The sequence below is a fragment of the Panulirus ornatus genome, chromosome 1, assembly GCF_036320965.1.
Source record: "Panulirus ornatus isolate Po-2019 chromosome 1, ASM3632096v1, whole genome shotgun sequence".
Lineage (NCBI taxonomy): Eukaryota > Metazoa > Arthropoda > Malacostraca > Decapoda > Palinuridae > Panulirus > Panulirus ornatus.
Window position 1 is genome coordinate 77,422,747 of NC_092224.1, and position 23,383 is coordinate 77,446,129.

Genomic DNA, 23,383 nt, shown 5'->3' on the forward strand with positions numbered 1-23,383 from the left:
CGAGCAAAATCCTAGGAATTGTAGGGAGGTCGTTGTGGAGGTTCATTCAAATTCAGGTCTAACATATAAGCCTTAGTCTCTGCAGCTCACCGGTGTGTCCCCACCTGGACCAGAGTCCTCGGTTTTGGTCACCCCTTTTCATCTCTTGATGAAGGACAGCGAGGATGAAGAGAACAAAGCTACGAGCTACAAAAATATTTCCCGAAATGAGAAACAAATCCTTACGAGAGCCATCCAGAAGTTCAAAACTTGTTTTGCTTAGAAGATTGAACGTTACGAGGTGGATGATACAGGTATTCATAATGATGAAACGGCTTCGACTAGATTTCATCTGGGTAGCTTAGATATTTTAGGCTAGATTGGTCTGCGTTTACTCGTAGTCGTGGATACAAACTCTTTGGCAAACGTTTATCTTAGAACGAGGCAACGGGTTTCTTCCTGAATAGGATTGTTAACATGTCGGTCATTTTAGCTGGAAAGGAGCCTTACATTCCTTCATCTTCTAAATTTTTCTACCATAGATCATGGTTTGATCGTTCCTGTTCTAATGTCTGTTGATCCAGGAACAGAGTAAATCTGGTCATGAAACTCTTCCTCTCCCCTGCTTGGAATCGCTGCAAAGATGCTCTGCGTAGTGCAGCACATTTTCGTGAAAAGAAAGTGGTAAGTGCGCTGACCTGACGTCTTCTACTGACAAAACTTTCAAATCCTTACCAAGAGCATTCTCCGTAACTCATATAACTCATCGTCTCTTCCAACTCGATTAGTCTATAGTTCAATCTAAAACTGACCAAAAACACTTTTTGATACCCTATTTCCCTCCTATTCAACTTTAGATGATTCTCCTGCTCCTCCATCTATCTCTGGTGGACTTATGTCATTTTTATATTTTCTTCGTTCAGGATCTTCCGCGTCCTTTTCAGGCTCATAGCGGGCATGGTATATGGCTCAGTTTTCATACCCCTTGAATCCTAAGGGAGTGTGTCTCTGAGCTAGCTTGGGTCCTTGCTCACCTTTTTCGTTTCTGTCAAAAACCACAGACGTTTCCTTCTTGGAAGAATGCCTTGGTGCAGCCTCTCCCTAAAAAAAGAGACCGTTCTAACCCTTTGAACTATCGGGCCATTCCTCTGTCTTCTGCTGTCTCCATTCATTGATACTCTCTCCCTGACTTACATTTTTCAGACATTGATTCCTCTGTTTCTGATCAGCAATGTGGATTCTACAGTGCGAGGTTTACTGGTGTTCACTTTCCTCTCCAGAATTCCTTTTCTTATAGACCACGAACGACTCTAGTTGCTACACCTGAGATATACTTTTTCCAAGTGCTTTTGTCTGTGTTTTTTCTTTTATCTCTTCTTGTAGCGTAAACAGTTCGAAAGGACTCAGTGGTCTGTTGCTGTTTGCATCCCTCCGTATTCCTATGTATGGTAGCGAGATTTGAAGAGGTGAGGCCCCACAAGTGTAGATCTCCCTCCCCTTGCTGAGTAAACAGGTAATGATTGCCCATCACCTAATCTTCACCAAGTTTCACCGGAGTTTCAGGTGCAGCCAGGAAACAATGGCTCCACCGTAGATAAACACGGCTGATGGCCCTATATACCTTTCTTTATAGACTGAGAGAGAGAGAGAGAGAGAGAGAGAGAGAGAGAGAGAGAGAGAGAGAGAGAGAGAGAGAGAAGGCAGAGACAAGTTCTTTTATTTTCAAACCTTTTCTTTACTCTTTTGTGTATATAGTTGTTTCACATGGTTTTTTGCTTATTCAGTTTCCCTGAAAACATTCTGGTATATTTCCTTAATCCAATGAATATTTGATGGACGTCAAAGACTTCGACAATGAATGGAAGCTTACGATGGTCAGGTACCACAGTTCCAGTACAGACGGAGCGGTTTCCTCCAGCACGTAGCTCCCTCCACTCTCATACCAACACATCCCAGTAAGGAGTCTTTTGCTGCGGCTGATCGTGTGTCTAGGTTGGCCTCCAGACCTTTTTTCTAAATTGCCTCCCGGTGGCTGGTCGCACAAATGCATTCTTATTGCGTCAGGGTTCGAGGGTAATAGGTGAAATGAGAGAGAGAGAGAGAGAGAGAGAGAGAGAGAGAGAGAGAGAGAGAGAGAGAGAGAGAGAGAGAGAGAGAGAGAGAGAGAGAGAGAGAGGTACACTGACCACAGGGACCGAATTTGGTCTTGCCTTAATACTACTTACAAAAAGATATATGCGGTCCCCTTAAAAGCAGTGGAAGAAAAAGGATAGGTTCTTTCCACTCCCTCCGATAGGACGTTGGACGGGAAACAGATAGAAAAAAAAAAAGAATAAGAATACCTGGCAGGATTATCATGCCTGGGGCAGATTCTGATAGGAGAGTCATAGTTTAGAATGAACATGAATGTCATGCATCCCATCACCAGCGACATGCCTCCCATCACCAGTGACATGCATCCCTTCACTTTCTGTAATTACGACAATAATAAGGACAGAGTTGAGCTCCAGCCTCACGACTTACCATGCCTATATTATTCCTGGTGTTGAAGAATAACACAGCAGTTCTTAGTTGCTCTCTCAGAGCAGGTGACGTGGGTTAATCAATGTTGGTATGATACCGCAACATGGCCAGGGAGAGATCAGTGTTTAGGAAGGTAGTATGATATACCACTGCGTTATGATGACTGATCAAATGAAGTGTTCATTACCGGAGTATGACAAGTGATGATCTAGCCTAACTTTGGATATTCAGAGTGTTGCTCTGAACAAGTTTTCGGGGGGGACTGATGTCGTTTGTAACGAAATGTTTCCTACAGCCCATTTTAATTCGGTGACCTCGAAGTTATAATCCATTTCCTCTCGTCGGTAATGCTGGCGCTACTGTAAAGAAATGTTCAATATCGATGTTGTTGAATCCTTTAAGTATTCTAAAACATTCCATTAATTTGCCTTTTGAGTCGCTTCTTGCTTAGGAAAACGAAGTTTAATTTCGCATTCTCATCTCATATGGTTTGTTTTGCAAGGAGGAAATCAATTCAGTTGCCCTTCTCTGCACTGCTTCCAGTTTAAGAATATCCTTGCTCGAGTGGGGAGCCCAAAACTACTCTGCATATTCGAGATGTAGTCTAACTAGACAATATCACATCCTTCCTTTTACATGTCAGTTTCTGTTAATAAATCTTAACATTCTATTTGTTTTCTTAGTAGCTTCATTGCAATGCTGGGAGACTTTGAAGATGCTGGAGACACTAAAGGTGTCCTTTATCGTTTGGTTAATCAGTTCATAATACATTGTTTTGTTGAGGTTTGTTGACGTCATACGACCTGACCTGACCTCAACCTCCCGTTTGGTTAGGTCAACACACCGACCCCCTACCGGGCCTCAAGACCTCTGTCCCTTTATTGCACAGGTGAAAACCATCTCCCACGAAGTCGAACCAAGGGTCTACATAGCCACAGTGTTACCGTCCGTGCTCAGGGGTTTCACTCCCTCATCAACACCAGTCGGTCTACTTAGGACGTAGTTACGCTACATTAAGTCTCCGGGGAAACGCCAACCATAACACTGTTATCCGATCTGTCTCTCATGGTACTTGGCAGCTCGTTGTATTCTCGTATGACAACTCCTGAATTTGGATTATTATGGTAAACGTCGTTGCTCCCAACATTTGCCACTAAATATGGCTTTTTCTGTGTCCTCTGGTTGAATGTGGCGTGATTCTGGCGCCGGGGTAGACGTGGGTAACTGTTGTCTCAGCTCTCGCGTGCCTCACTCACTATTTTCCCAGGTTCGTCATCGGCGAGTCTCCTATTATAGCGGAACGGAACGGTCGTCTTCGCTTTGTTCGTGCAAGTCGTCGAGTATTGTGAATCGATTGCTGGTGAGGAGGGTCGACGGGGAGTGGGAGGCTTGGTGGATGGGGAGCGGGGGGAGAGTAGGCTAATGAGGGAGAAGGAGGAGGAGGAGGAGGGAGGGTTAATGGCTGGACGGGCGGTTGAGGTGTGACGCAAGCTTCGAGGAGGTTATGGAATTAGGGCGAGGGAGGACCGTGGTGGAGGGACGGGGTTGGGGGGGTTTACGTAAAGGTGAGAGGTGTTTAGGTTAGGGGTGAGCGGAGGTGGTGTGACGAGGTGGGTGCTGAGGGGTAGGGTGAACATGATGAGGTTTAAGAGGGGCTGTTGGGGAAGGGAGGGTTACCAGCTGGGGTGGGTTGGGGCTGGCAGTGGGCGCTAAACGGGTATGGGAGAGGAGGGTGTGTGGGTAGGGTGCGATCAAGGGAGGGATGGACCAGGATGGCGTTTGGGCCTCGAGCGCTGCCTTGATTTCACTTACTCACTTCGTCGGAACTTTTCCTCCAGATCAGTAAAGGTTCACGCAGATCAAACAGTCGTTGTGCGCTCCGTCTGGTCACGTTGTCATGAAATCCTTCTTACCACCTTGGTCACAGGATGTACACACATGCCTAGCCAGTACCTACTGGTGCTATTACAATAAAAAAATAGATATACACACATGTTAACTGAGGGGGTGATAAATGTAATGATAAATGATTGAGACGTGGTGAGATGCGGAGTAACGGCACGATATTTGGAATGGTTATGAAGGAGTGATATCTGAAATCATTTCCTGTTTAGTCCCCTCGCTGTTATTAAAACACCAGTGCGGGGCGTTTAAATCTGGCAAGCGGAGAGATTGATGACATGATAAGAGAAACGTTCAAAAAAAAAAAAAAAAACTCGGTATGATTGGAGGAATAATTGTGTAACTATATCCAGGGGGATTAAGGATATATTTAAGAGAAGTAGTCATTGCTGGGAGATGGTGGTCGTGAAGTCATGTGATGTGAGCGGGATGGTTGATAAACTCGCTTCAGGAGAGTAAAAGATTGTGGAACCAGAAGTTCAGCATCGTCACATGTGTGAGGGAGGATGCCACCCGCTCCCCTGTAACCTGTCTGCTTATCTCTCATGACTTCAGGTTATTTCCTTTGTTATTCTCCGCCTGAGCTGGTTGTACAGGGGAAACACACTTGGGTACAGTCTTATCCTTATCAGACCAGCCTCCTCCTCCGCCTCCCGAGGGGGAACGTATCTTTCTGATTGATAACGAGAGTCTTCCTCCACTGACCACGTATCTTCGACCCCTCTTGTGGCCACCAATATCCCTCCACTAGCCCTCAGGAACATCCTTCTTCTTCCCCGTCCTCGACCTTTTGCTCCATCCCTCAACACCCCCTCACCATCAATCAGTCTCAGCTCTGGCATGTATACATGATGTTCTCAATTTCTCAGGTTATATATCTTCCCTCATATTCCCCCAAGACCAGCGGAGGAGGATCATCAGTATTGGCCACTCACTGTGGCATCCAATATCCTAACCACACACACACACACACACACACACACACACACACACACACACACACACACACACACACACACACACACACACACACACACACACACACACACAAGCTGGCCCACACGTGGCTCATAATTCATTATCGTTTATTAATTTGTTCCGGTATGGTTTGCGTATTCCTCCAAAATTGAATTTCTCTTCGATATGTACAATTTTTCTCTCCCCAAGTGTTCACTGTGGCTCACTGTACCAAGATTCGTGTTTGTCCTCCATGTTTTCTATCTGAACAATGTTTCGTGACCTCTGCGTCCATGGGGTTCATATGACTCAGGAGTCACTCAGTCAGTCAGTCAGTCAGTCAGTCGGTCAGTCAGTCAGTCTGTCAGTCAGTCAGTCTGTCAGTCACTCATGTGATGCCCTTGATTAGTCCCCACTTGACTCAGCTTCACCTGCCTCATAACTTACTCATCGCCTCACTCGTGGGTAGTGTTCCTCTGGACATATATACGTTAACATGTCTGGAAGAAAATGATCGAGTGTCGTCATATATTTTCAAGTTGTATCGTAATAGCGTTTCTTTTGGAACATACGTCACAAGTTTCCATCCTGGAAATGTACAAGAAAGTGCACTATAACTCAGCGTCCTGGAGAAAAAAAGAAAAAGCTTTTAACATTTAGTAAACCACCACCTCACTGTGGATTTTTCAACTGAAAATAACAATATGTTCTAAACTGTAAACAAAAGTTTCAAAAATATTACTGATATCTATGGAGACCTAGAAAACACCGTTTACACCGTAAAATGTAAGTTAAAGGTTGATTTACAGCAGATGTAGATGTGTAGACCAGCTGCTTCCACTGTGGTCAACACCACACAAGATTGGACACACCACCACACACACGTCCTGACCATCACCTCCCTCCACTGTGGTCAACACCACACAAGGCCAGGCACACCACCACACACGGTGTCATCACCATGAGGGTCCTCCTGCTTCCTGTACTAACCATAACTTTGCTTCTTGTGAAAAAGTTTTCATTTCCTGTAATCCTTCCTTCACTCCCACTTCGCGTGGAGAGCTTGCTCTAGCGCTTTAATATAGCTTATTTGTCTGTCCATTCTTAGTATATCTTATTTATCTGTCCATTATAAGTGTGGTATATTTATCCTTCTCTGATACAGTGTAGTTTAGGAGGCTCAAGACTGAACTCAGGCGTGTTTACCATGCGGAACTGTACATAACCGGGATGTACAGAACTACTCATGTAGGCTAAGAAAAAGTGTGTGTGTGTGTGTGTGTGTGTGTGTGTGTGTGTGTGTGTGTGTGTGTGTGTAAGAGAGAGAGAGAGAGAGAGAGAGAGAGAGAGAGTAACGAAAAGTCTTGGTGGCTACAAGGAAAACGAGAATGAAACACGAAGATTCGAGTGTTTTCCTGATGTTTCACATCTTCACGAATGTAGAGATAAAGGACAAAGTTAGCTTTAAAGTCATACATGACGTGTAAGGCGCATGACCTCATCAGGTGAGGGGTCAGGAGGTAAAGTTTAGTAAGAGACGTGATCACCAGAGACAAGGGTCGGGGTCATCAAGGGTCGGGTGACCAAAGCCATGTGTCAGGTGACCACAGACAAGGGTCGGGTCAGGATTTAGCTCACAGTCTTATACATGTTGACAGTTGTCTTGATTAGGAAAGCATCTCATGTGTACATGTCGAAACTGATGGTAGAATTACTGTGGAAACTGTGTTTGATAATGTTATCTTCTATGAGTGCTGTGGTGTTGTGTCTGCAGTGGAATGAAAAGGTACAGTATTCTGAGCGTTCTTCCACTCAGTTGGGTGGCCGAAGTCTCGCGTGGGCAAGAATAAAAAACACTGGATTCATGCCCACCACGAGCACTGGATTGCTACTGTTGTTCTTTTCCACTTCGTCCCAATTAAACTTAACTGCAGTCCTTACATGGGATCTCATAAACACAACCACGTGAATTTTCAGGCGAGATTTTTCGTAATAAGCAAGTTTCTCACTTGTGTTGTGTTGGTAATTGCAATGTTGATATAAAATTCGTTCAGTAGTTGGGGCGGTCCCAGGAAGCAGTTGTGGTACGGTCGTACAAGAGGCTTTTAATTCTTTGGTTCTTGAGTTGAAAAATTTTTTCCTGGCACTATGCAAAGATTTGTCCGTGAAGGTCTTGTGGTACTGTAAGGACGATGGATTTTCATAAATTTTGTTGGTTTTATCATCAAGAATATTCTGGGCTCCACCAGATGCCCTACGAACGAAGTAACATTAAAGTGAACACGGATTGTTTTACATTATCCAGGTGAGCTGAGCAGAAGTATGTATATGAGGAGACATTTCTATATTTTTTCCGAAAATTCTTAACCTGAACTTGTTCAAATGTTTGTGCACCATGACATCCATGAAAGACAGAGTTCCCTCATGTTCTTCCTCACAGGTAAACTGTATTGAAGTAACGAGCCTGTTGATATTACAGAGGAGATTACAGATGTGTTCGTTATTCGGTCATATGCAAATTACGTCATATATACTTGGCGTCTGTTGTTATGACGCCATGAAGAAGTTTGAAATAAAAAAAAAACTCCGTCTAGAGATTACTCAACACAGCGGAAAAGGGTTTTCCCATCGCCATGCCGAATCTCTGTTGATAGTACTCATTATTAACACCAGACTTACAGTTCTTGAAGCGTAGCTTTGTTAGTTCGATGATAGTGGCCGGAGACGAAGCAAGGGTGGGCTTACCAATTACCTTCACACAAAAACTTCAACAAGTCGTCCTCTGAAATATTAGTGTAAAGTGACTTCACGCCGTTAAGACTTGCTCGTAGCTTATAAATTAAGTTATAAATTAAGTTTACATGTATGTTATAAATTAAGTTTACATGTATGTTATAAATTAAGTTTACATGTATGTTATTTAATTTGCTGACAGGATCCTCGTTATTTCTTATGTTTGGCTGGGAGATTTTGTTATTCATCTGCATATATTATTATTGTTACTGTACTTGGTCGCCGTTTCCCGCGTCAGCTAGGTAGCGCCAGGAAAACAGACAAAAAAGGGCCACATTCGTTCACACTCAGTGTCTACCTGTCACATGTAATGCACCGAAACCACGGCTCCCTTTCCACATCCAGGCCCCACAGACCTTTCCATGGTTTACCCTAGACGTTTCACATACCCTGGTTTAGTCCATTGACAGCACGTTGACCCCGGTGTACCACATCGTTCCCATTCACTCTATTCCTTGCACTCCTCTCACCCTCTTGCATGTTCAGGCCCCGATCGCTCAAAATATTTTCCATTCCGTCCATCCACCTCCAATTTGGTCTCCCGGTTCTCCTTGCACCCTCTTTTTCTGACACACACACACACACACACACACACACACACACACACACACACACACACACACACACACACATATATATATATATATATATATATATATATATATATATATATATATATATAAAGAGAAAGGGAAGCCTATATCCAATATGTGTACATTGGCTCCCCTAAACCTCTTCCTCCGTAGCTCACGATTGACTTTGTCTCAGCCTCACATTGCCCGTGACTCCCCGTCTCCTGCCTCAGTGAGCCAACATTATATAGACCGTAGCCACAGTGTAGACTCTGGTCCAACACCACCACATTACCGGGCCGTGGAGGTGGGCCCGCAGGGCGACCCTCATCACCAGGACGTAACGTGTTAGGAAGTGTATCAGCTCCTGCATTGCCCCATGTTTGATACGTCAAAGGGTTTTTGTCTCGCTCGTTGTGGACATATTTGATGAGTGAAGCATTCAGTTTATGGTGATTATCTATTCGATTCTTTTTTTTTTTGCCTCTTAATGGATCACTTCTTGGTGCCTCACCAGACTGGGAGAATGTATGGGAGAAGATTTTTATTTGGGTAACACATAAACATAAGCAAGAGAAAGGGAAATAAACAGTGACACGAAACAGTCGTTCAAAACTACTTCTGTTGTTAGAGTGTGTGTGTGTAGTTACCACCACTCAGGTAGTTAGGCTGTTTGCAGTGGCGTCCACACCTGTTGTTGGACTGAGTCTAATTCTGATGTTGGATGTTTAAAGTTACATCCACATCAGTTGTTGAGCTGTTTCCAGTTATGGCCCGTACCGTTGGTGAACTGTTTACCCTCAGTTCACATCTGTTGTTGACTATTTCAAGCTACAAGCCCTTCCCTGTTGTTGGCTACTCTGAGGCACGTCCTCTGGTATTTGCTGTCCCCCGAGGCATGCGAGACGTACAGGTGCACATAGACAGTGATCAAGACATTTTCTTCCAAGATCATTTCACTTTTATTTTGTACCGGGAGGCAGCATGATATAGTTTGAATTGTCTAAAGCTTTATCTACAGCTAGTGACTCACTCTCACGATGCATCGCTCCTTCATGATAATCCTGAATGCGATCTCTCTCTCTCTCTCTCTCTCTCTCTCTCTCTCTCTCTCTCTCTCTCTCTCTCTCTCTCTCTCGAACCGCATCAGAGGCAGACCATGTATGCAAAACCTACCTAACCAGATCTATTACCGTGGATCTTTCTCGCTCTTGATGTAAAAGTGCAACTGAATCCCCGCGCTGAATTTCCCCTTCCTGATATCTGACTCTACATCACTCACGAAGATTTTGACGTGTGGGAGTTTATCTATTAAAGTTATTACACTCCGGGCAGCCATACTTCCACAGATAACATATCCTACGTCTGCGTAATGACCACAACACTTTGTTTATGGCCACCTGTACTGAAAAACGACCCCAGCAGTGCCAATTGACTTAATTTTTCTAGTAATCTTTGATGTCGATCCTTATTCAACATCAAGAGTAACATACACATGACAAGTCTGGAACCACTCAAAAGTTTATTCTTATTATAGTCTTCACAACAAAAAGTGAAGGGAAGTATGTCTTCGGTGATGGGATGCATGACATATTCACGTTCACTCTAACTTCTGCTTTCACTATAACAAATTTCCCTCACTCATATGAATCCTGCAAGGTATTTTTTTCAACCTGTTTTCAGTCTGGTATCTTGCTGGAGGGAGTGGAGGGTGTGGAGAGGACGTTTGCTTACCTGACCTTTTCCTCAACAGCTTTTAAGGCGACCTCATATCTTTCAGTTGTGTTAAGGCCAGACCACCTCTCTTGGACCTTGGATCTGTGTGGTCTTCGTCTCTATGTAACTCTCTCCCTCCTCTCCTTCCTATTTTCTCTTATTCTTAAAAAGAAAGCAAAATAGAATCCATTCTAGATTCGTTTTTCCTTTTTCTTCCGCTGCAGAGAGTGTAATGGATTTCACATAAGCAAGTTAGAATATAAAGTTCTGTTGACGTGATCCCGCAGCAGAGGTGGGAGGGGAGGCGAGAGGATTAGTCAAGGAGGGAGACCGTACTGGGATATGAGAGCTGACGTAGAGCAGGACCCCTGGTGCGTGAGAGAGAGAGAGAGAGAGAGAGAGAGAGAGAGAGAGAGAGAGAGAGAGAGAGAGAGAGAGAGAGAGAGAGAGAGAGAGAGAGAGAGAGTGTGTGTGTGTGTGTTTACGATTATTATTTCATGCAGGAAGGGAGTATTGTACTGTAGTTCCACTCAGTGCTTTCAGGCTCCGTAGGATGCAGGTGCGTTCCATTGTCTGTGCCTCTTTACTATTGACTTCCTTCAGGAGTGTACATAACGACTCAGGTGTCACTCAATCTAATTCCCCGAAGACTTTGTTAGTTCAGCTCCTGTATATGTTCCCATGGCTGTTTTTCGCCCACCTTCCTAATTCCCTTGTGCCCCTACTAACCATACTTAAACTCAAGCCATGTCTGATGTCTCACACACCAACACACAGACTCGGGAACTGAAGATAGCTTCTTGTCAGACTGGACCCACTGGGATGTTTCAAGTGACGAAGATTTCGCATGAGGACGCAAGATGCAGTATTGATCATACATCTGATCCTCTGACTCTAATTTGTTTTGGTACAAGTTGTTTTCCAGGACACAACCCAAGAATTTACGCTTGCGTGTATTTACGCCCTTGTATTACACCGAGTGAGGCAGCGTGGCCCATCGTCTCAGTCATACATCCATTATCAATGAACGTCTGATTGCACATGTTAATGTTATTATTATTATTATTATTATTAGGCCAGCAGATGTTGTTCATACTGTTCCACAAACAACATGTTCCAGAAGGAGCTGTGCAGCACACTACACTCCACAGTTCTGGAACACACCACCACCACCGTCATGTCCAGGCTGCCCCTGGCTCCTAGTTTGTACCGTCACCCTGTGTGTGTTAACATTACACTGAGGCAGAAACTCGTTGCCCTGCACGTTAGGAGATTCTCTCTACATAGTATTGATCCGCTTGACATATAGTTCGCTTACTAGCATGTCCTAATCCGATATCTCATTTAGATCCTTATCCCGATATCTCATCTAGATCCTTATCCGATACCTCATCTAGATCCTTATCCGATATCTCATCTAGATCCTTATCCGATATCTCATCTAGATCTACAACGTCATTGTTGTTTCGTGAGGCTCGTTGTTCGTTCGTATCCCTCAACGTTACCAAAATGGAAGAACAATTTTCGATACAAAAGCGAGCGGACGAGGACGAAATTCTATTTACGCCATTTCCTCACAGGCAGTCAAGAAGAAATTGTGAAACTGGTCGCCTCCGATAATGTAAATTCCACTTAAACTTTTTTTTGTGAGGGGAAATTGCAAGAGCTTTAGGGAAGTTGTGGTCGGCGTGGCTCTTCGTCGTGTTATGAGGCAGTCACTGCGCTGTGTCTGGTGAGGAACGTGTGCTCACTCATCGCTTTCAGTCAGGAATGCATGGATGACATGGTTATATGAGGAAGAGGACACTTGATGGTATATGGTCATGATGGTGTTGATCCACATGATGAAGGGAGAGTGCCAGCCTCTTCCATGATTACGATCATTGATGAAATATTTGCGGCCCCATTTCCTTTAAGACTCTACACGAAGGTCTGGCACAGTCCCTCTGACGAAGACATCCTACGTCCTGACCCGACGCCTAACCCACCGTCGTAATCCACCGTCGCCTTAACGTTAACGAAGCCGTGACGGTGGTTGACCTCTCTTAAGGAGCTTGAGTAGGTACTCAGTTTTAACCTTCGTGATGGGATGTCCGTCCCGCCTAGAGTTCCAGCAATCAACGTCCTTCCATAGTCCCAAAAGGAGGCCTACTGTTGATGAATTGGCGATCACGCCCACACAATTTAGGCTGTTAGCGTGACGGACCCACTGACACTCACAGCAACCACTTGCTTTAGTTAGGTATTCAAGCGGATCATTGGTCCTCAGACAAAGAGACACCCCATGTTTGAAACGTCCACTGTGGGAACCCTGGTTCATCACTCTTTGGCAGAGGATATACGATGCCTCATCTCCCATGGCCTCCTTCGTCAGTATCCCCAAGTTTCTTCGGCTTCCACTTCTTGCAGGCCCAGCGTAGTACATGACCAACGCCCGTCTCCTGCAGCAGCCTCAATGGGACCTTTCGTGCCTCCCGTTATGTAGCAAAAATGCTTAAGACTTCAGCACCACCCTTTTGTACAAGCTTCACTACACCCAGCATCGAAACACCTCACCTAAGGAACGCCTGCCTCGCCACACCACACATTTCTCACATCGGCGCCGTGCAACTACTCATATTCGACTTCCTGATGGCAGAACCCTGAGACCATTCCCTCACCTCCTGCCTCCTTCACTAACGTCACAGGAAACACATCTCACCAGACCTCCTGCACGAGAACCATGGGAACCCTGCCTACCTCATTTCATCTCACTTTTATACTATAATCCTGCTACAGTGACGGCACCTTTGTACCTTCCCAGCAAAGTACTGTTTATTAACCAGTGTTCTGATTTCCTTTTCAGGCCATCACCACCGCCAACAAGTCAGACACTAAGAATAAACCTAAAGTTTATTATATTCCAGATCCTTATCTCAAACAAGATCCGTAGGAAAAAAAAAAAAATCTTTAATCTTCGTAATGATTATTTTTTTTTCATCTTGGCGAGAGAGAAAATTATGAAAACAAGTTTCTAAGTACGGCTTGAGGCGAGTATTGTAAGGGTTGTAGGGTCGGGTTATGAGGTACGTGTCCCCCCAGGTCAGTGCGCGAGGTGTGGCGAAATCGGAAGGGGGTTTATAGAAGAGGAAGAGAGATTACGTATGTAGTGGTCGGGCTATGTGGTGGTCAGAACACCCAATTCCAACCTGGAGGATCAAGAGATAAAGATCTTAAGAGGGTACATCCCACACAAGCCGGGCTATAGAGGCCCCACCGACGTATATGTAACTGGAGGGCCCAGCACACAGGGGGCTATAGAGGCCTCGCCCATGAAATATAACTGAAGGACCCGGCACAAAGGGGCTATTGAGGTCTTTCCCACGTGTATGTTAGCTCGAGGGCCCAGCACACAGTGGCCATGGAGATCTTGCCCACGTATATACAACAGGAGGACCTGGCACACAGTATCTATAGCGGTTTTTCCCGCAAAAATATAACTGGAACACCCGCTATATAGTGGCTATAAAGCCATGAACAAAACTGTATCTGAAAATTCAAATATGAGCTTCAATGTATTTTCCTTATATTACATTAGATATTTACGTCTAGCAATGTTATCTTCTGTCTTCAGCAACTGGTGAGGTTTACAGTTTTGTCGGCCATTTTTTGTCCCTAACCTGTCTCAAAGTTCATATAAATCCTGTCATGGTAGACAGGAGGTACTCCACAGACGTTGAGCTGCTGGAAGAGAACTTATCCTTTCCGTGAAAGCAGAGAAATATGTTGTCACTCTACCAACTGACTTACTCGCTCTGTTCTTGACAGTGATCCACTATCGTGCAGGAGTCAGCTCAGAATCTATCACATTCGGGGCTAATACTGTTATATGATGCTCCTTCGTCTCCCCAGGTGGATGTAACCCTCTATAGAGACAGATGATCAGCATTAATTTCCATCAGGCAGGTGGAATCCTCTCATGCTGAATACGGATGGCCTTAGCACTGGATTGTCCCCTAGGGAGGATGGTATGAGATATATCCAGCCTCCCCAAAGGAAAGTGCAAACCAGAACGGCTCGTAATTCCAGGATGATAAGCGTCAGAACATTATTTCTCATATGTGCAACTGGTGTGACTTCTACCACTGTGGAGGAATTTTGAGTAAGACCCAAGTAGGAACTATCCACCTGACCGGATTCCGGAGACCCTTGAACACATCGCAGCCTAACCCACGCAGACGTCACGCCGACTGTGTAAGTCTCACGCCAGGAGACTTGGACTCGATTATAGACGATCACGAACGCCAGAAATGCTGGAACCATTTCATATCTCACCTCGGCCGGCGCCATGCAGCTCCTCAATACCGAACCTCCCGGTGGCAGAACCCAGGGACAATTCCCTCGCCTCCTGCCCTCTTGCGCCAGCGCCACTTATCTCTCACTGTGTCTCCTGCACCAGAAGCATGTGAACCCTCCTCCCTCATTTCACCTCACTGTTATACCATAATCCTCCTGCCCCATCGGCGGCAGCTCTCCCTGAGCTACATCACGCTTGTAGCCACGCAAGAAATCACTGTGTAGTAAACCCATGTCCTGATTTCCCTCTCTCAGTCTCCCACTACCACTCATAAGTTAGACACGAAATCTATACCTATAGAAGATTTCATCCATACCTATAGAAGAAGGTTTGATGTATACCTGAAGATTTTATCCTTACCTTAAGAAGGTTTGATCTATAAGTAAAGAAGATTTGATCTATACCTAAAGAAGATTTGATCTGTACCTAAAGGTTTGATCTATACCCAAAGAGGGTTTGATCTATACCTAAATAAGATTTGATCTATACCTAAAGAAGATTTGATCTATACCTAAAGATTATCTTGTTGCGAGGTAAAAGTTATTGTACAAATATCCAAGTACGGCTTGAGGCGAGGATTGTGAGGTCGGGTTATGAGGCAGGTGCCACTTCCTCAGTGTGTGAGGTGTGTTCAGCAGGCGTAGGACATCTTTATACAGATGTGCAGCAGGTGTGGGACATCTTTATACAGATGTTCTGCAGGTGTAACGCATCTTTATACAGATGTTCAGCAGGTGTAACGCATCTTTATACAGATGTTCAGCAGGTGTAACGCATCTTTATACAGATGTTCAGCAGGTGTAACGCATCTTTATACAGATGTTCTGCAGGTGTAATGCATCTTTATACAGATGTTCTGCAGGTGTGACGCATCTTGATACAGATGTTCTGCAGGTGTAACGCATCTTGATACAGATGTTCTGCAGGTGTAACGCATCTTGATACAGATGTTCTGTAGGTGTAACGCATCTTGATACAGATGTTCTGCAGGTGTAACGCATCTTGATACAGATGTTCTGCAGGTGTAACGCATCTTGATACAGATGTTCTGTAGGTGTAACGCATCTTTATACAGATGTTCTGCAGGTGTAACGCATCTTTATATTGCTGTAATGCAGGTCGAGATAATTGATTTATGAGAATCTAAAACCTCCCTTATATCCGAGTTCCGATATCCGATTCCAGTATCGTAAAAGTTTTACGGTATCCGATATATGTGGATAAGTAGAAGAACATGAACAGAATGATTACTGTGGTGGCAAGAAAGTGGCGCTCGATATGCATCATTATGCTATAATGATGTATATTTCGGGTACCCAAAAAGTCTTTTTTAACCTTTTTTATCTCTTTTAAGATTTTTGGAACGTGTGGCAAAGATTTGCTGTTAATCAGATACATTCTGAATATAAACTGGACGTCCAGAAACCTACAGGATATTAGAATAATTCTTGGAGATAAATGTACAAGACCCGGATTTATCGTTGTGGAAAGGTGGGTTATTAAAACCAGGTTGGTTAAACAAGTGTTGTTTACGACCATTTTTATGTACGTTTGTGACGCATCATGTATTTATATTACTACTTTTTTTTTCTGTGCGTAAACACCGTTAAACATTTATTCCAGAGTAAAAGAATCTGTCGAGTGGTAGATAATGAAGGGATGAGGAGAGACAGGTCGTCGTTATCACGTACTGACGGTCGTCATAATACAGGAGGAGGAGACAGTCTCAGTGGTCTGGTGAGGAGTCAGGCCACGACGCCAGGCCACAACCATCTGTTTCATTGTCAACATTGTTAATGTCGGGCGGTAATGCTCTCTGGCTCACCCAGAGCCTTTGCAGTATAAACAAATGACCTGTATAACGCCATGACGACTTCGCCTCCGCCCTTCCCTCAGTCATTTCGCCTTGAGGATCTTCCCCTAACCACTCAGCCCTGGGAGGTGTGGGATGCCTTGGTCTTTACCTAACCTCTGGTTCACCCTTAGGCCCAGCGTGAGACACCTCGGCACCCCCGCCTCCTAGCTCATCCTGAGCGCCTGGTTAACTCTCAGGTACTGGCTCATCCTTCGGTCGTCATGGCTTACCTTCAGGTCCTAGCTTACCTACAGGTCCTAGCTTACCTACAGGTCCTGGCTTACCTACAGGTCCTAGCTTACCTACAGGTCCTAGCTTACCTACAGGTCCTAGCTTACCTACAGGTCCTGGCTAAACTTCAGGTCCTAAATCCTCCTCAGGTCCTGATTCCCCCCCCCCCCTCAGGTCCTGGCTGGAATACATATTTGAGACCTGAAGATCACTAAAACTTTAGCAGTAGCGAATCTGGTCCGAAATTCTGCTTTTGAAAAACATATCATTCCCCAGTTTACATTTGATTACTTGTTATGCGGACACATGTATTCGTAGGTGTTTTCTGTTATGTTTTAATCGGCTGTTTTTCTCGTTTTCGTGTGTGTTTTGTTAATCTCTTTCTGTTATGAACGTATTTATTGTGTGTGTTTATTATGGATTTTATTTATTTATTGCTTCAGTAAAGACGTTTGGAATCGTTTCTGTTGTGTTTACTTGCCACTGTTGCTTGCCATTAAGTTCGTGTGTACTCTGCTGTGGTTGGTTGGTTGGGCTATAGGCGTATAAACTACTATAGGGTCATTAAGGGCATCGTTGTCAAGTTGTTACATCCATCAACCCGAAAGATCTTCAACACCCTCTTCAGGTGTTGAGGTTAGTTCTAAAACCACATACACCCTCACTGTCTTGTCCTATGTTTGTATTTTACTTTCGTATGTGCACACATTCGTCAAGGATTTTGCTTGGATGAGGTGGAATTTCTTTGTCGTTAATAACTTATCCATCACAGTTATGGCCGATGAAAGTTCACTTCCGAGTGAAGGTGTTTGATATAATTTTTCTTTACCTTACACAGTCCCTATTTATTGTATGAGTAATCAGACAAAGTCGAGTTAACTGGAGGGAAAGTACGAGAGAAAAATCGTGTTATCAAATATGACTTAAAACTACCATTACCATTAGTATCATATAAAACCTATTCCCATAAGACTCAAAACACTTAACTCAAAGATATGTCTTGGCAGAAGTTAGAAATCTTTAGAAAACCAATGATCAAAATTTAACAAATCTTTGATGTTCTCTATATACACAAGTTGGTTATCAAACACCGTTTTCTATGATGTCACTTGGGCATTAATTTAGTGTATTATAGCCCGCTCTCAACACGTTGTCCTTCGTAAGTCACTAGCTTACCCACTAGATGGCACTGGTGGCAGCTTTTGGCAACTCTTTCATGTTATCGGTAATCTTGAGGAGTTACACTTCTAAGTACACGTTCCATGGGCCATGTTGTCTTCGTGTGTGATTAGTTCACCCAGACCACTGGCGCTGTGTGGATGTAGTCAGTGTGTCTGTGTTTACACGACTGTTTTCGACCCGTATTTGAGCGGTGTTTTCTCAGTGTTGCGTTGTGGAAACTCGTCACACACCTGTGGATACGAGGACAAATAGCTGATTGACCCTAAATCACCTACAGCGGATGGACAGACGGTCTCGAAGAGTGTTCCATAAACGTTTCCAAAAAACGTTTCCTCTGTGACGTGAACATGACAAACGTTAGTGACAAGTGACAGTGTAATGTGGCCAGGAATAAGTCAGCTCCCCACTAGGATAAAGAAGTCATTCTGTGGATGTCAGACGACCTTGAATGGGTAAGTGAATTTTCGTTGAAATGATAAGACGTGTTTGAGGCTGGGAATGAACCACCGAACGAGACCTCGAGACCCAGGAGGTGAGTGAGTGGAGTTGTGTACGTGTTATTGATCCTCGTATCTTGACATGTTTTACTCTGATGAAATTTGTGTGTAATGGAACTGATTACTTATGTGTACGTAATGTAACTGATTACTTATGAATGTGTACGTAATGTAACTGATTACTTATGAATGTGTACGTAATGTAACTGATTACTTATGAATGTGTACGTAATGTAACTGATTACTTATGAATGTGTACGTAATGTAACTGATTACTTATGAATGTGTACGTAATGTAACTGATTACTTATGAATGTGTACGTAATGTAACTGATTACTTATGAATGTGTACGTAATGTAACTGATTACTAATGAATGTGTACGTAATGTAACTGATTACTTATGTGTACGTAATGTAACTGATTACTTATGAATGTGTACGTAATGTAACTGATTACTTATGTGTACGTAATGTAACTGATTACTAATGAATGTGTACGTAATGTAACTGATTACTTATGTGTACGTAATGTAACTGATTACTTATGAATGTGTACGTAATGTAACTGATTACTTATGAATGTGTACGTAATGTAACTGATTACTTATGAATGTGTACGTAATGTAACTGATTACTTATGAATGTGTACGTAATGTAACTGATTACTTATGAATGTGTACGTAATGTAACTGATTACTTATGAATGTGTACGTAATGTAACTGATTACTAATGAATGTGTACGTAATGTAACTGATTACTTATGTGTACGTAATGTAACTGATTACTTATGAATGTGTACGTAATGTAACTGATTACTTATGTGTACGTAATGTAACTGATTACTAATGAATGTGTACGTAATGTAACTGATTACTTATGTGTACGTAATGTAACTGATTACTTATGAATGTGTACGTAATGTAACTGATTAGTTATGAATGTGTGCGTAATGTAACTGATTACTTATGAATGTGTGCGTAATGTAACTGATTACTTATGAATGTGTACGTAATGTAACTGATTAGTTATGAATGTGTACGTAATGTAACTGATTACTAATGAATGTGTACGTAATGTAACTGATTAGTTATGAATGTGTACGTAATGTAACTGATTAGTTATGAATGTGTGCGTAATGTAACTGATTACTAATGAATGTGTACGTAATGTAACTGATTAGTTATGAATGTGTACGTAATGTAACTGATTACTTATGAATGTGTGCGTAATGTAACTGATTACTTATGAATGTGTACGTAATGTAACTGATTACTTATGAATGTGTACGTAATGTAACTGATTAGTTATGAATGCGTACGTAATGTAACTGATTACTAATGAATGTGTACGTAATGTAACTGATTAGTTATGAATGCGTACGTAATGTAACTGATTAGTTATGAATGTGTGCGTAATGTAACTGATTAGTTATGAATGTGTACGTAATGTAACTGATTACTTATGAATGCGTACGTAATGTAACTGATTAGTTATGAATGAGTACGTAATGTAACTGATTACTTATGAATGTGTACGTAATGTAACTGATTACTTATGAATGTGTACGTAATGTAACTGATTACTTATGAATGTGTACATAATGTAACTGATTACTTATGAATGTGTACATAATGTAACTGATTAGTTATGAATGAGTACGTAATGTAACTGATTACTTATGAATGTGTACGTAATGTAACTGATTACTTATGAATGTGTGCGTAATGTAACTGATTACTTATGTGTACGTAATGTAACTGATTACTTATGAATGTGTACGTAATGTAACTGATTACTTATGAATGCGTACGTAATGTAACTGATTACTTATGTGTACGTAATGTAACTGATTACTTATGAATGTGTACGTAATGTAACTGATTACTTATGAATGCGTACGTAATGTAACTGATTACTTATGTGTACGTAATGTAACTGATTACTTATGAATGCGTACGTAATGTAACTGATTAGTTATGAATGTGTGCGTAATGTAACTGATTAGTCATGAACGTTTATGTAATGTAACTGATTAGTTACTTTTATATTTTTCATGTATACAGGGTAAAAAAAAAGATATATTGCCACTTTTTGCGTAAAACACTGTAACACAAAATATGTAGGATTTTGATCAATAGTCCATTGGTCTGGCTATACATAAGTAAGCCCGGCTTTCACGATAATGTAATATAGCGATCGTTAGCCACACTTTCGATCTCTTGCTATAGTAAATGTTATATGGATTTCATTTCTTGTTGGAAATATCTATAAAGTTGACGATCGCAGAATCCTTAGGAAATTTTGACCCACATTCACTCTTACCAACCACTATTGAGACAACATGAATCGTATTGATCCTTTCGAAATTCATCGTAACCATTTGGGGAGATGCTTTTATTTTACCCTGTGTACAAGCTATATATAGATATTTTTTTCTATGCATGTTGCAATTATATTTATCTTTTCCACATCGTAAATCATATTGATGTACAAATCTTTTCTGTGTATATATATGTATTATTTAAAAGTATTTCAAGATGTGCGGGTTTTTTTTTCTTTTTTCAAGTCAATCTCTGCCATAGAATGGTATTTCGTTAATCGTTCAGAACGTATTATCGCTACAAGGATGTGAACGTGTTTAGCGTCACCGTTGGCTTTACGTAAAGCACACACACACACACACACACACACACACACACACACACACACACACACACACACACACACACACGCGCGCGCGACCCTGAGTGGGAGGGAGGGAAGGAGGGAATCAGCCTCCCTGGTAATGTAGGGAAGGAACGTTGGCTGCCAAGTGATTGTGAGAGGGGGGGTAAGCCCCTCTTGCTGTGGGAGATGCGGGGTGGCCGTGAGGGAGTGAGAGGCAGCAAGCAGTGAGAGGTGAGGGATGACTGCAAAGATGGAAGTGAAGAGTGAGAGGCAGCGATTGACTTTCTCATTTTTTTTTTTTTTTACAAGACCGACGAGTTTACTGAGCGGTTCCACCCACCCTGTACAGGACCACTGTGGCGCGAAACAGGGTGGGTTGCAGACCTATTTGGTCCAAGGGACTGAGGGTCGATGACTGAAGGCACAGTAGAGGTGCGGGTGTGTGACAAGCGTTCAACATGGTTAGGGTAGTATTAAGTAGTCATCAGGTTATAAGTGACCTGTTTACTTAAATCGAACAACAGATAGTAGATTACGTATCAAGATATGTTACAACTACAGCTGTTTATGATAAGCAAAGTTAGGATGCTTTTCAAATATCCGAGATAGACCAGTGATTTGGTTACGGTGCTCACGATTGCCTTGCCATTCTTCGTAAGAATCATCTCAGAAGTCACTCATTTTGCAACAGTTAAATACACCATGTTGCAGGAAGGTGTGGCAGCACCTTTGATGGCAAGGTTTACATTTGGTGTGTTTTAGTGTCAACAGGAGGAGCAAAAACTCCCGCGAATATCTATAAGTCCAGCAACCTAGGTCGGGCGACGACAACATCAAGGTGTCTATCGATCCTCTTGCTGGAACCATATATGTATGTGTGACTCTCCTGCTTGCTACTGTCGTGGTCGATGGATCCGCTTTTGTCGGTTTTGCTTCGTCTTGAATGATGGTTTAAAGGCTGCTCGCTTGTAGGGGGTAATCAACCTCATCCTTCAAGAGTGGAGTCTTTGCTAGTTCACCAGCGTTATCCGCGCCTTCTGGGCCCAACGTGTGATGGCATCCAGAGAAACTGGGTTCTAAATACACCGTGTGTAATCTGGTTATACCATTGACGTGCTTCAGATACAAGCGCATTGCAGTCCTGCTGAAGTGAGGTGAATGAAATTAGCGAGGAAAGAGAATCGCTCACAATCAGACTATCTCTCCTGGTTTGATGAACAGTCCTAAGGGCCATAAGGATTGCACATATAGTTCAGTTTGGAGTGTGGTTGCCCAAGTATTGACCCAGAGTCCTTGCTCTAAGTGTGACCTTCCAGTGCGTGTCATCATTAAGAGCACTGCTGGCGGCATCAGCTGTTCGTTGCCCCCGAGGGACCCACATGTATTTTGTAAAGGGAATATGTTCGCTGGTGTTTTTGTCTGTGTGAGAACCGAGCGTCATTATCGACTCGACTTCATCTCGGGGCTGTGATCTGAGGAGAGAGGCCTTGAGGTGGGGAAAGAGGAGGAGAACAAGGATATCAAAGAGGCTAATTTCCCCTGGGGCGGGATAGTTTGATTACTCTTGCTCTCGGTAGAGTTCATGAGTGCCATACATTCTGAGGCCATAATTAGTTGTATTGACCCATCCAGGTGGCTGTTTCCCTTTTGAGAAGGTCTGGACGGGTTCTCACTACGGATGGGGGATGTGTCTGCCTACACATCGAGATCCCGGTCTCGTTCATTACAGTTATTGTGTCCTTGATACTAGGAAGAACAAGCTCTTTCCTCATGTTTATTACCATCTTTGTTGTTTTGGTGGCAGCCGAGAATAATTCTCATGGCATCATTTCTATTTTCTCAAGCCTTCCAAGCCTTCTGCAAGGCGCGAAGGCAAGGAAAGACGCAGCGTAATTAGTCAAAGAACGAACGGAAGTATGCGATGAACATCAGTTTGACTATTCTGACATTGGCCCATCACTGTGGACTTGGGGGCCATCCACAGGTTTGAGTGCTCAAAGCCTCGCTCCTCATTGGTGGTTGAGTCTAGGTAGAATAACACTGAGAGGTCTGTGTAAGGGTTGAGGAGAGGTGTGAGAGGCAGCAATGGCAGGCAAAGGGTAGGGTAGGGTGTGAGAGGCAGGGATGATAATGAAGGGGTGGGTGTATGGGGTGAGAGGGTGAGTGAGAGG

General features: G+C 43.2%; 1 protein-coding gene across 5 annotated transcripts in view; it reads left to right on the forward strand.

Annotated features, from left to right (window-relative positions):
• The window catches only part of LOC139749893 (uncharacterized), a 708,570-nt gene that overhangs the window by 343,476 nt on the left and 341,711 nt on the right, over positions 1-23,383 (forward strand). For 3 of the 5 annotated variants that reach the window (XR_011713058.1, XM_071664283.1, XM_071664293.1), the window contains exon 1: positions 18,174-18,498. The exons of 1 other annotated variant lie outside the window; for it this stretch is intronic. Coding sequence is in view for 2 of the 4 variants with exons in the window: in XM_071664283.1 (XP_071520384.1) it covers positions 18,425-18,498 (74 nt within the window). In the remaining 2 variants the exon portion in view is untranslated. Of the gene's footprint in view, positions 1-18,173; positions 18,579-23,383 lie in introns of those variants that run through there. One more of the 5 variants, XR_011713062.1, reaches the window with a different exon arrangement.